The sequence below is a fragment of the Amyelois transitella genome, chromosome 22 (assembly GCF_032362555.1).
Source record: "Amyelois transitella isolate CPQ chromosome 22, ilAmyTran1.1, whole genome shotgun sequence".
Lineage (NCBI taxonomy): Eukaryota > Metazoa > Arthropoda > Insecta > Lepidoptera > Pyralidae > Amyelois > Amyelois transitella.
Genome location: NC_083525.1, coordinates 7,453,707 through 7,468,220, shown reverse-complemented (window position 1 = coordinate 7,468,220; position 14,514 = coordinate 7,453,707). Strand labels below are relative to the sequence as shown.

Below are 14,514 nucleotides of genomic sequence, written 5' to 3'. Positions count from 1 at the left end.
TGTGGCCATTCAGTCTTTTCGGGACTATTGGCTCTGTCTACCCCGTAAGGGATATAGACGTGACTATATGTATTTATGTATGTGAAAACTAATGCTGTCCGCATTAGTGTTTGGCGCGATGACAACGGCGTCGCGCATGTCATGATACAAGGGCTGGGGTGGGCACGACACGTTACGATAACGCAATGGAATTGTAGCGTTCACGCTACATATTAGTAGGTAAGACCTTCTCTTTGAAATCGCTAAGTAGATGTGATAGTTAAAAAAATATCTCACTATGATACGATAAAACGACTTATTTAATGAAAGTCAGTCAACAGCACATCAACTTTCCCAATAAAATTCGCCTCTATGTCCGCGTCATAGAGTCCATGCAGGGCAACTTGATCTGCGGTCGACTGTACATATATCAATGTCCTATTAGCTTTCTAGGCACAAATATGATAAATTAGCCGTGTGCTTGTGTATAAAGGTGATCCAATACAACTAACAATAAATTAAAACCCAAATCCTTTTAACTAAGCAAAGCCTCTGCAGTCAAGTCACCAGTCTCTCGCAATTTTACTTATTATAATATGGAACCTTCAAAATAGATACTTAGACATGTAATCTTTAGATTGTGAAGAAAAATAAAGATGTATTTGTTTTTTTTGTCAATGTCAGTTTTATCCAAAGGTACGACTGGTATAGAATGCCTTACGTTCACGAGAAACGTTAAGTTTCAATAAATAATTTTTGAAAAGACTTTACAAACATAAATTATGATAAATTGTGGCAATCACAAATTTATTATCCTATAAAACACTCATATTAAAAGCAATATTTTGTCGGAAAAAATTACCTTAAGTTTGTTCCGTCATTCGAGGTAATTTTTTTAATTGTGGCAACCCTAGCTGTCCTTAAAGTCAAAGACGCAACTAACACCGTCATACGTGTGGTTTAAGCGCCATATCCCGGATGCACGTGCGTTAGGGTCTCGACTCAACTCGATTATACAATCTATAATTACGTTAGACAATAATAATAGTGATGTGACGCTAACTTCCAGCAAAATCTGGTTTAACTACATGTTAAACCATAAAACTCTCCGTACATGCAGTCATAAAACATCATCGTTATTATTGTGTAATCATCTCAATCGCTCGAAATTCGTAACTTCACTCGTCTTTTTTTATGGCATTGACAGAGCCTAGTGTGTGATGTTGCGTTGGAGATGCGTGGATTGTGAACAAAATAAAAACTAAAATACATTATGCCTTCTTGACCAAGAATATTGATTAAATATAGGATCACAGACGATTAAAAAGAAAGTTTCATGATCTGTAATGTTTATTGAGTTTAATGACAGACAAACACTGACACCCGCTGAAAAATCGATGTCACCGGTATTATAAACTTACAAAAGTAAACAATCAAGATAAGTACGTAGTTTTACCAATAGTAAATTACAACAAGAGCAATTGAATGGTTTTGCAATGTTCCCGCGCGGTATAGTCTGCGGTGGTATTGTCTCTGCCTCGCCACAATGGCGGCGCATCGGGACGTACCTACCTCGCTTTCACTTCGCGCCAAAGTTATTTTGAACAATTCGAATCATAGAATTAAATTTTCTTCATTTCTTTTTTTTCCTTTCAATTCGATCCCTGGAGAAGAGCTGTTGGTATATCTGAAAATTCGATTTATGGTACGTGGTTAAATTGTTTCTATTCTAGGTAAGTACTTATAATTAAAAGAAGCTCTGGACATTAAAAATTCACGGCCTACGCATTCAACTGCGTATAAATGTATAATCGCGTCGATAATTGTTTTACTGTACGCCTCCAGTCGTGAAAGTAAGAGTACAGTCGTGCTGTTAAGTCACGGCCGACTAATAATCGTGAGGTCGACTGTACGTGAGCTATTATTGCTAAATACGGTAGGACTGAGGCCCTTTCGTCACCGTATTTAATAAAGATGTTTAAAGGTGTTAAGCTTGACAAAGGGGCATGTTGACATTAATAAATTGTTTCAAAAATAAGGAGTTGGTTCTATAGTTAAAGAACTAATCAATTAATGAATGTACAAGGAGTAGTATTTACAGGAATACATTGTGTACACACACATAATATTTGAAAAGCTTAAATACTTCGTCGTAAACTTTATTCTAAGTACACAAGAAAAGTAAAAAAGGACTTAATTACATAAGTATTTAGTATTATATTATTGTTAAATCTTTTATTTTAATTAACTCATGCTAACTTTTGCCTATAATATGTTCTTTACGTACCGTGTTACGTAGTTTTTGAGCTGTATTGTCTTAGAGGTAAGACAGAGCTAACATTCTCGAAAAATCTGAAAGGCTTCGTTCAGATGGATGGCTTAATGATGGAATTGAAATTCAGATAATAAAACCATGAAATATAAAACTGATAAATTAGAAGTATGTAAGGATCGTGGCAAGTGGAAGGACATATTTATCTCCCTATCCCTCTAGAAGAGAGGCGTGGTCATATTTGACGATTTAATAATGGCGCTTATTAATTTTGTATATATCTGTACGTTGCACTGCTTTGCAAACAACAATATATCGTGAAAGCCTGCATGCAAATGTTATCAATTTCTTTGTAGACTCATTAATTGCATTCAAATGCATAGTAGTTAATTCACCTGATAGTTTTCTGCAATGGAGTATGTTTGTTGTAAGCAAATATGCAAATACTAAAGTGAGTTAGCGTGAAATAAACATACATCACGTCTTGCGGGGTTGACAGAGTCCACAGTGTTGAAAAAAACTGAAATGCCACGTTCACCTGTATGTCTTTATGACAGTGACAGGTGGGCTAGCAACCTGTCGTTAACAGTGACAGGTTGCTATCCCATCGCCTACAAGAGGTATCCCAAGTTTTTAAGCATATCCCTCAGTCGCCTTTTACGACATCCATGGAAAAGTTGCGCAGTGGTTCTATTCTAAAGTGCCGGCAATTACACACGGTACTGCCGTAAACCACACGACACGTGAAATAAAATAAATTTTAGTTTCTTTCCTGGGACAATTTTGGGAATTCCTCTTCTAATGCATTTCTAGACCACATAAGGAACTTACATACGAAAAGTCGAATATTCGCCCAGTAGTTATGGGCTTTGTCATTTTTATGCTCAGTTAATGTTTTTTTCCTTCGTACCGTGTTGCCACAATACTTGATCTGCCTATCCCGCAAGGGACTTGCACGTATACTTAAGAGAGGCACGAAACCTCATGGCCGCGGTGGGATTTGAACCTATGTCTCATACATACATACATATGATCACGTCTTTATCCCTTACGGGGCAGACAGAGCCAACAGTCTTGAAAAGACGGATAGGCCACGTTCAGCTGTTTGGCTTAATGATAGAATTGAGATTCAAATAGTGACGGGTTGCTAGCCCATCGCCTTAAAGAAGAATCCCAAGTTTATAAGCCTATCCCTTAGTCGCCTTTTACGATATCCATGGGAACGAGATGGAGTGGTCCTATTCTTTTTTTTTATTGGTGCCGGGAACCACACGGCACGGGATCCTATGTCTCCACGCGTATTATTTACGCATTGTAGTCGGACACCTTAACCGTTCAACCACCGAGACTGTAAAATAATGCATAGACCTGTCTATAACGTGATAACGTGTCATCTTAACTTTCTAGTCAACATGTTTAATTACGCCTCCAATGAGACTGTAACGCTTGACACCTAATTGACACTTTTCTACTAATTACTAAGCCGTTAGTAGCACCAGCCGAGTGGCATAAGTAGTTTTAGGTTAAGTTGACAAGTGAACGAATGTGTATCGTCGATTCCATTCACCTTTCTTACTGCATCTTAGTCTATGCATGCTATTGCAACAGAATGTAATATAATCGAAGCGGGAGCGATCTTAGATTAAGACCTACTTACTCTCTACCAGGCTAGGTGTGACGCCTGGGGAACCGCGCGACAAAGGATGTTGTGTCGGAGGTTGTATATATGTTCCAATCCGTAAAATGTTTGCTTCCGCGATTTAAAATGCATTTTAAATGCAAAAGTTTATTTGTTTGTTTGTTGTTCACGCGTTATCTAAGCAATCTTGAAATTTTTATTATTATATACCTAATTTAAAGCCTATACAAAAACAAAGGGTGCTTATCGTCGTGGAATTTGCGAAAAACCAGATTTCTTTTACCAGAAAGGTGGCGCTAAATTCGCGCGGGCGTAAGCTAATGAAGTACCTACATAAATGCGTTTCAAATAAGTGCCATTTTTTCTGACCGGAAAACGAACCGAAACTTGTTCTTAAGAAAGACCATTATCACTGCGCCACGAGCCGTTTTGTATGTGGTGCATCACACAAAACGTGACAAATGACATACTTGTATGTTAGTGCTAAACTGACCGCAATGTGCACATAGTAAGTCTACATACATATATACTGTCATACATGCTGTCGTAATGTTAAGAGATCACGTATCTGTAATAGAAGTCTTGTTTTTGCCGCGTTGTACTTATAATTCAGTACTTCTCTGAGGGAATCAAATTAAGATATTTATTTACTAGAGGCCGCCCGCGACTTCGTCCGCGTGGAAACCCTATCAATCCCGCGAACGCCGGGATAAAAAGTAGCCTATATATTATTCTGGGTCTTCAGCTACCTGCATAGCAAATTTCACCGTAATCGATGCACCAGTTTTTGCGTGAACGATTACGGTTTGAGCAAACATCCATACTGACATCCTGACATACAAACTGTCGCATTTATCTAATACTAGCGACCCGCCCCGGCTTCGCACGGGTTCAAAATTATAAATGTTATTATAAATAAAATCCTTCCTCTTGAATCACTCTACCTGTTACAAAAAGCCGCATCAAAATCCGTTGCGTAATTTTAAAGATTTAAGCATACAGACAAACAGACTAAAATAGCGACTTTTTTTATACCATGTGATAAGTAAGATTTTTTTTTTCAAGAAATATTGCAAATTTACATTTGCTGCATTTGCAGAATGCATCCTACTGCAGTAACGTGAGCTGGTCCAGTTTTCAGTCCGTGACGGCCTTTCACCTGCCACGGGTTGGTAGGCAGTCCACTAGACGGCCTAGGCACAAATTGAACCTAACAGGAATTATATCCGGGTGTCTCTGTCGTGTGGAACGTCCAATTTTTTGCCAGCGTCACTAAGTTTCACATAATAGCATACGTTTTATCAATTCTCTATTACTACACGCATACATAAATATGCTCACGCCTATGTCCCTTGCGGGGTAGACAGAGCCGACAGTCTTGAAAGGACTGAATGGCCACGTTCAGCTATTTGGCTTAATGATAGAATTGAGATTCAAATAGTGACAGGTTGCTAGCCCATCGCCTAAAAAAGAATCCCAAGTTTGTAAGCCTATCCCTTAGTCGCGTTTTACGACATCCATTGGAAAGAGATGGAGTGGTCCTATTCTTTTTTGTATTGGTGCCGGGAACCACACGGCTCATTAAGGATAATATGTTATAATTGATTATACACTATCGCATTAGATTAAGTCTGTACTTAATGGTAGATGTAATATAGTAAGTTAAGCACAAATTTGTCCATAAACTTAATATGCGTAATACCATAAATGTAGAATATCTACCGCTCTTGTTTCAAATGTGGGTCGGTCCGACAAAGCTCGAATGTCAACAGAGGTCGCGGGTTCAAATCGCACGGCATTTGTAACCGTTAGTCCCGCCGCGCCTAGGAGTTGTTGCAATTGCAACTTGTTTATAAGGTCTGTTCGCACAAATACATACGTTAGTCCATAATAATATTAACCTTAAAAAAGAAGATCTTAAGAACATACATACATATAATCAAGTCTATATCCCTTGCGGGGTAGACAGAGCCAACAGTCTTGAAAAGACTGATAGGCCACGTTCAGCTATTCGGCTTAATGGAAGAATAGAGATTCAAATTATGACAGGTCGCTAGCCTGCCGCCTTAAACCAGAATTCCAAGTTTATAAGTCTATCCCTTAGTCAATTAAATATCAATTATGATTAATCATCATCCTTGACTTTAGTTTATCAATCAAACGTGGCGATTCAAATCGTGATAATACCAATGATAAACACAATAGAATTTACGGAGATCACGCAGTTGCTCCGCATAATTACTTGACTTTTTCGCTGCTCGTGATCATAGCCGGACCCTGGGCTACTCCTCAGTTGCCAGAAACCAGGGCGTACGCAGTATTTTACCTAGGTATGTACAGGTTAATGATCTAGTCCCAGAACCCGAAGCTCCTCTCCAGAGAAGTCGGGACGCAACCGGGACCAATGCCAGCTCCGCATGCAACAATCTACATACATACAAACATAAAATCACGCCTCTTTCCCGGAGGGGTAGGCAGAGACTACCTCTTTCCACTTGCCACGATCTCTGCATACTTACTACGCTTCATCCACATTCATAACTCTCTTCATGCAAGCTCGGCGGTTTCGGGTACTTTTGACCTGACCCTTTACAAGGACGTCCTTAATTTGATCAAGATACGTTCGTCTAGGTCTAATATTTTAGTCTAATTCACGCAACAATCTAATGCTGTTAAGCTTTTAAAAGACGTGGAATGCGATAAAAACGGCGTCGCGCGTGTCATGCTACGTAGCAGGAGAATAGCGAGTCTTCCATCAAGCAAAAAGTAGGTAGCTCTAATACTAGTTTGTACTGCCAAAGTGTGCCCTTAATATAATGTTATCCTTATCACTGACCTGTTAGGCGCTGTGATAAGATTATTTGATCTTCTGTGTCAATATCAACTCTAAGTCTCTGACAATAAACATTATAAAAGTGAAGTTACACAAAAATATGAATACTAGTTCTAAGAATTGTGTTGAATGATAGAAAACAAAATCATTTTACTGTGTTCTTTCCTCTCAATAGTCAACCATTTGTGATTTTGCCTGAAGTTGATTTCATGCGACATTACCCAATAGACACACAAAAATTAACGCTCGACACAGGATATCACTTAGCTTATAATTAATGTGACCACAATACTACACCAAGAAAAGTTGATTCTAACTATTATTGTCATTACTAAAACTTACGTGGCCCTAGTCCGGTCCACCGGACTAACTACAGAACTTAACTGTTATCAGAAGAAAAAATAACAGTTAATTCGAAAAAGTAATTTTTGCTAACTATGTGTCAAAGATGTAGATACAGCCGTAAAGTTTTAGTTTTCACTTATCAGTCGTAAACACTAAAAGCCTCTGAATAGATAAAGCTATTCCACGAAGGAAAAACACACCCAAACATTGTATCTGTGAATCTTAGTAGATACTTGTATCTAGCTAGAAATACATACATACATACCGTCACGTCTATATCCCTTGCGGAGTAGACAAAGCCAACAGTCTTCAAAAGGCTGATAGGCCACGTACTGCTTTTTGCACGACAGATTGCTAGCCCATCGCTAAAAGAACCCCAAATGTATAAGCTTATTCCTTAGTCGCCTTTTACGGCATTCATGGGAAAGAGAAGAAGTGGTCCTATTCTTTTTTTTTATTAATGCCGGGAACCACACGGCAGCAATCAAATAGATAGAAATATAGGATAATAACTCACATATTTTGTGGAGCTCATCCGTCTCACCCTGTTCATGGGTTTCTTCATAGCCCGCTTGTATTTATCCGCGTTGCCCGATACTTTCTTACCCTCCAACAAAAAACAGTCCGTCACTGACCCCCTCCTACATGTCTTATTACTCTGTTTCACAATCAACATCCTAGCCAACTCCTTCTTGAAATCCTCACTGAGTTCAAACACTTTATTCACTTGCAACACTTTTGGGGAAGGCAAAGCACTGAACGAAGAACTTCTCCTGCGCTCTTCTTTTGTCAACTCACCACACTTCGTATACGTCTCACAATCACTCACATAATTCTCACTGAACGTCTCTATAGCTCTATCAAACTCCTTCAGAACATTTTCCATGGATTCGGACTTGAGCAAGTTCAAAACGATCCCGCTAGATGAAGTCTCCGTTGATACACTCGAGTTTGTATTCGATTCTTGACTCGGGAACTGTTTGACGCTTTTCAGGAGTACCCCATCGTCATTAGGCCATTCATCGTCAAGCCCTTCACTGCTACTATAAATGAATGATACGCATTGTTTTCTAACATTTTTTGGTCTGAACACATCTTCATCGTCTTTCTCTTCAGCAGCTCTCGGTAGGAATTCGAAGCTTTTGCTTCTCGTGTACACCGGTCGTTCAACCTTTCTCTCCTTGTTCTGCGCTAACTCCTTCTGTCTGAACAACCAGAATCTCTTCCGCGACCTGGTCTCCCGTTCCATGCTGCTGACGTTGGACGACGAAGACGCACTGCTCGTAAGACTAAGTTTATCTTCAGCAATTTTCTTAAGCTTGGCCTTATCTGTTTTCTCTTTGTCTTTGCCGAAAAAATTCATCCTAGAGAGCCTCTCGCGGAAACTGAACGTTTTCTTGAGTGGCGATACGCTATCTTCCCCCTCGGATGACGTCCTATCTGCGTCGCTGTAGTCTTGGATCGGCGACAAACATGACGAGATAAATCCCGGTTGTTTCTCGACGATGACGTCCGTACGACGGCCGCGGACAGGCTCGGCGCGGACCAGAGCGGTCGGACGAAGTTTCACAGGGAGCTCTCTAAGCAGACCTCTCTCAATAACGTCTATGCTCTCTTTACTAAGTTTATTAAAAACATTTTTCCTTTTAATCTCGGGAGGATTATCTTTGTCCATGGCTCTGGCGTTCGTCATCGCCGGTTCGCGGCGTGTTTTCAACTGCCGTATCACCGTGTTGAGATACGGCTTTGATAAGCCACGATAACAGGCGTTGGTGAATTGCCTTTATTTCATTTGTTGCATTTATGAATACGAAACAATAGACACTATTACATTTAGATTTCTGAAATTCTTTTGCAAGGATTTTACTTATCATTATCGTTGTTACCTACTTAAGTTTATAAATTACTTAAGTTTTGAATCCGTGGCTATTTTCTTTGTTTCTTCATATTTTTATCATCTCTGTTGGATGCCATTTTAAATGCTTTATTAGCATTTACTTATCGCACTTTATCAAACAGTTGACTTCAATCTCGTATGACAACCGTCTCAGTTTTGACTGCCTATTGAATAATAGAGATAAGTATATTCCAATTGCAGATTTCACTGTATTTTTAAGATGAAACAAAAACATAGCTATGGCTGGCAATCCAAATCAATAATTTGGATACATATAGCTTTTATTCGGACGTTGTTAGGTACTAAGGTAGATACTAAGCTATCTCACAGCTCGGATAACGACTAAAGATCCTGTTGCCTGCATATGAAAAGTGGTTATACATTCAGTCAGAAAAGTATCGGGAATGGATTATTTATTGATGGTTCCAAATTCAAATTTTTGTTTTTTTTGTTGTTGTTAGATTGGCACAACTGTTTTCCATTTTGGCGCGGAGTTTGAGTTGCATCTGTTGTTTACATTAAATACAGTGCTATTTTTAGTTATATCATATCTAGTGTGTATTGCTAATTTCATAATGGATAAAAACATCGAACAAAGAGTTTGTCTTAAATTTTGCATTGCCAATGGAATATCGTGTTCGGAGTCACTGAAAATGTTACAGAAGGCTTACGGTGAATCGACTTTATCAAAAACTCGTGCTTATGAGTGGTACAAAGCGTTCAAAAGCGGTCGAGATGTGATGGAAGATTTGCCTCGCTCTGGTAGGCCATCAACGTCTGCAACTGAAGTTAACATCGCAAAAGTGAAGGAAATAGTGACTGAAAATCCTCATTCAACTTTGAGAGAGATAGCCACCGAACTTTCTGTATCTCACGAGTCGATCCGTACCATTTTAACTAATAATTTGGGTATGAAACATGTTGCCGCTCGGCTAGTCCCAAAAGACCTGAATTTTTTTCAAAAACTCAATCGCATGAGAGTCGCTGAGGACATGCTAGAACGAGTCAATTCCGACCCAACATTCATGAAACGCATTGTTACTGGTGACGAGACGTGGGTTTACGAGTTTGACATGCAAACTAGTCAACAAGCTTCGGAGTGGCGCCTTCCAACTGAACCGAAACCGGAAAAACCACGCCAAAGTCGTTCAAAAGTCAAAGTCATGTTGACTGTTTTCTTTGACTATCGCGGTGTTGTGCACTCGGAATTCTTGCCGGAAGGTCAAACGGTAAATAAGGAATATTATTTGAGTGTTATGCGGCGTTTAAGAGAGCAAATCCGACGAAAAAGGCCAGATTTGTGGAAAGAAAATTCTTGGATTTTGCACCATGATAATGCACCTTCGCACAAGGCCATCATTGTGAACGAATTTTTAACCAAACACTCAACAAATACCATCGAGCAACCACCATATTCACCAGATATGGCTCCAGCCGACTTTTTTCTTTTTCCTAAACTCAAATTACCACTTCGTGGCACCCGTTTTCAATCGGTAGAAGACATAAAAGAGAATTCGCGGCGAGAACTGACCTCAATTCCGGAAACAGCGTTTAAAAAATGTTTTGATGATTGGATTATTCGTTGGCGTAAGTGTATCGTTTCTAAAGGAGCATATTTTGAAGGTGATAAAATAAATTTGGATGAATAACAAACAGTTTGTGTATTATTGATCTTTTCCCGCTACTTTCTTGACAGAGTAGTATATATAATTGCCGAAAATATTTTATGGGAAACCAATCCAGTACACGTAAAAATAATTAAAGTGTAGAGGTAACCTTAGAAACCTCGAAAGTGAAATCAATACCTAAACAAAACGTTCGTCTTCGCTTTTATTGCAATTATAACAACATCATTATTGTACAAATATGAGTCAAAATAACAAGAGAAATGTGTTTTAGAAAGTGCTTCATTCATAAATCAATGTATCGTCACAGTGTTATCTACTAAATGATTAAAATTTTCAAATTAAAACAGTGTCGTCCTCTTTGTCGCGTTTCGTACACAGTGAGAACTTATTGTGTGTTCCGCACATTCTTCCCACGCGTTTTCGGATTGTATAAGAGTGTTATAATGGTGTTTTGTTATAAAATCATAACAGACAGTCCCAGACGCTCCGTCAGCCTCTCGCCAAGGAAATCGCCAGTCAAGAGTTTTAATAACGGTTCTAATGGTAGGTTGTAAATAAATTAATATATACCGGTCAAATTACACAGATTGAGTTAGCCTCGAAGCAAGTTCGAAACTTGAAACGAAATACTAACTCAACGATTCTATATTTTATAATAAATACTTAGATTGATAATTACATCCAATACGCAGACCAATCAGAAAAAGTTCGTTTCTCATCATGCCCTGACCGGGATTCGAACCCGAGACCTCCGATGTCACAGACAACCGTATTACCGCTGTTCCACAGAAGCCGTCAGAATATGCCGTTTATGGAATAGGTTAATAATTAATGAAAGGAAATAGGTACCAGTTACACTAATATGTTAAGTTTGAACCGGTTGCGTCCCTTTTAGTAAATTCTCTCCCCGCATGAGCAAGCAAACATACCTACATACATAGTATCAGATATTTATACCTTACGGGGAAAACAGAGCCAACAAGCTCAGAATGGTTGAAAAATTAGTTCATACTATCTACTACTGTAGCCTTTGGGTCTTGCGTCCATAGGTTTGTCTACCCCGTAAAGGATGAAGACGTCGTGTATGTTTGTAGTACTAACCCTATTATAACTCGGAGAAAGGAGGTTATTAAGATGGAGCCCGCTTGATCCTCCAGACCTGATGTAAATCTTTGTTTGTTTGTAATATCATTATTGCATAGAAATTTACACAGTAACAAGAAAATAGTAAATACATACATACATATGGTCATGTCTATATCCCTTGCGGGGTAGACAGAGCCAATAGTCTGGAAAAGACTGAATGGCCACGTTCAGCTATTTGGCTTAATGATAGAATTAAGATTCGAATAGTGACAGGTTGCTAGCCTAACGCCTAAAAAAGAATCCCAAGTTTCTGAGCCTATTCCTTAGTCGCCTTTTACGATATCCATGGGAAAAAAATGGAGTGATTCTATTCTTTTTTGTATTGGTACCGGGAACCACACGGCAAAATAGTAAATACATAGTTATAAAAGAAACAAATCACTTGCAATGGCGGAATTGGCGGACAATCTTTATTCCAGTGCCCAGTTCGGTGTCTCAACTGATCAACTCCTACAACTATGAGGGCGGCGATATCATAGATTCGATTCCCGAGCACGACTGGAAGTTGCTAGCAGCTTTGGCACGAAAGAGAGAAGATGACGCTGAGAGGGAGAAGCTGGCTGACCAGTTCCGGAAGCTGTGGCAGAGGGAGAAAGAAGAAAGAGATATGGTAATGTTATTAATACTATTTTTATAATGGTAGAAAGTATTTGCCGGAATATGGTTCCCCTGGACTCGAAATGGCTTTCTGAACTGTAGCATTTTCTAATTTCTGTATTTCTAGTACATATTTTATACGCGGTTAAATGGAAGAGCCACAATTCTAAATGTTTAATATTACTATGTTCCTATTGTAAGTACCTGATCACCATTTTTATACAACAACAACATATACATATTAGGCAATCAGAGGATTTTGAGAGAATCACTTTAAGTACCAGTAGCCATAATGCCTTGAGGGGTAATGAATAAAATCAAGCAATTTATTTCATACATCACAAAACGTAATCCAAAGTTGATTCGTTAAGTATAGAAAGAAGACAAAACTGCAGTTTGAGTTTATAATCACAAACTTAATGTTGCAGGTGGCCGCAGAAACATCCGAGCAATACAAGAGGTATTTGCACAAGAAGAGGCAGGAGCAGAACTCTTGGATAGAGTACCAGCGCTACCACCGGTCTCTGGAACAGCAACTAAGAACGGGACGACTCCTGGACTACATCAGGGACAAGGAGAGGAGAAGCGCTGCCCAATTAGAAGCTACTGATGATAAAAAGGTATTTACTGAATAAATACTTTGACGATATTTTCATGATGTGATGGATTTTCTTTGCATAGCTGATTGATTGAGAACATAGTTTTTTAGCACATATTTAGAAAGCTTGATGCTGTATGAGGTATTCTTAATCACATTTTAAATTATGTAAATAAATACCCTCTATAAATAAAATGGGCCTAAGAAAGCTCCTTGAGGTACGCCGAAACAAGTCAAAACGTGAATTTTGAAGAATACTTACATAACTAGTCACTATCAAAAAACATTATCAAAATTTGATTACATTTTCAAAGGAATAAATTCTGTCACGTTAGAAATGCAGACATGACATCTCATGTGTGGCAAAACAGGGCTGATCTAACCACTCATCCCATCCACCACAGGTTTCAGAATTAGTGGACCGAGCGTTAGAAGAAGAGGCTCGTTCGCGCTTGGCCGCCGACCGGCGAGTTAGATTGGACGCGGCGGAAAAGTGGAGGAGACAGGCGGAGTTGGATGATGCCCAGAGAAGAGAAGACGATGCCAGGATGAGGAGAGATGCTTTGCTAAGAGATATGTCAAAGGTGAGGATGAGTTGTGTGGATGAACTGCTGGTCCCGATCCAAAGGGGTCACTATAGAAAACTTAAAACCAATTGTCTAATGAATCCGTGATCATGATCTTCTTTACATCATTGAGAAGTATTTCACGGAGTGATTCCAGTCTGATTTTCCTCACCTGGTTTCTGGGTAAGAAAAACCTAATCCAATTGTTATCATGATATTTTTCACTGTAACAGCATCGGTTGATATTCAAAACAGCCATTACACGACCACAGAAGAATTTGTTCCCGGGTTACCTGGGACATGATAACGAGATGCCTATACATACATACATACATAACATCACGCTTTTTTCCCGGAGGGGTAGGCAGAGACTACATCTTTCCACTAGCCACGATCTCTGCATACTTCCTTCGCTTCATCATTTCATGCAAGCTCGGCGGTTTCGGGTACTCTTGACCTGACCCTTTGCGATGCAAGCCTTTCTCTTTAGTTTAGAGAGATGCTCATAATTTCACTAAAACTTAACTACTATTTGCAATTCCAGCGTGTTGCAATAACCAACGCTCTCAGCTCGTGGGAGACCTCTCTCCTGCGGCAGGAGATCACGGCATTGGACGCCGAACGCCGCGCGCACCACGCTGCGCACGCGGCGCTGACCAGGGAACGCAGTATAAGACTGTCTAGAGCACGTGCTGCCAGACAACGGCGGGCGAGGAAGTTGGCTGCCATCACGGCGAAACTGAGAGATGCTGTGAGGACCGGGAAATTGTGAAAAAGGACTGTTAAATAGTCTTTAAACGTAAATTAAGGGTTTATTAAAACGGTTTCAAAAACTTCTTCGAAAGGTCAGAGATTTCGTGTTGTACCTACAAGAACATGAACACTGAGAAGTAAAAATCATACGGATGAAGTTCAAATGGAGAATAAACTGAATAAGCGATTTCAAGTCCAGCACAAATTTCAGTATGTTAAAGTAAAATTTTCGCCTGCAAAAATAAGACTGGCAATTTTCAC

General features: G+C 39.4%; 2 protein-coding genes across 2 annotated transcripts in view; one reads left to right on the top strand and one right to left on the bottom strand.

The window, feature by feature from the left end:
• Nucleotides 1-8,797, bottom strand: part of LOC106129952 (WW domain-containing protein tag-325) — a 92,819-nt gene extending 84,022 nt beyond the window's left edge. Inside the window, exon 1 of the mRNA XM_013328667.2 lies at nt 7,586-8,797. Within this exon, the coding sequence (XP_013184121.2) occupies nt 7,586-8,761 (1,176 nt within the window). The 5' untranslated portion in view covers nt 8,762-8,797. The remainder of the gene's footprint in view (nt 1-7,585) is intronic.
• A 3,351-nt stretch (nt 8,798-12,148) lies between these two features.
• Nucleotides 12,149-14,491, top strand: LOC106129847 (uncharacterized; the record flags this gene model as incomplete). The annotated part of the gene is made up of 4 exons (XM_013328538.2): nt 12,149-12,349; nt 12,765-12,956; nt 13,339-13,518; nt 14,045-14,491. Coding segments are annotated over 4 exons (801 nt in total), but the record flags the coding sequence as incomplete, so codon positions are not given.
• Between the last annotated feature and the right edge of the window lie 23 nt (nt 14,492-14,514).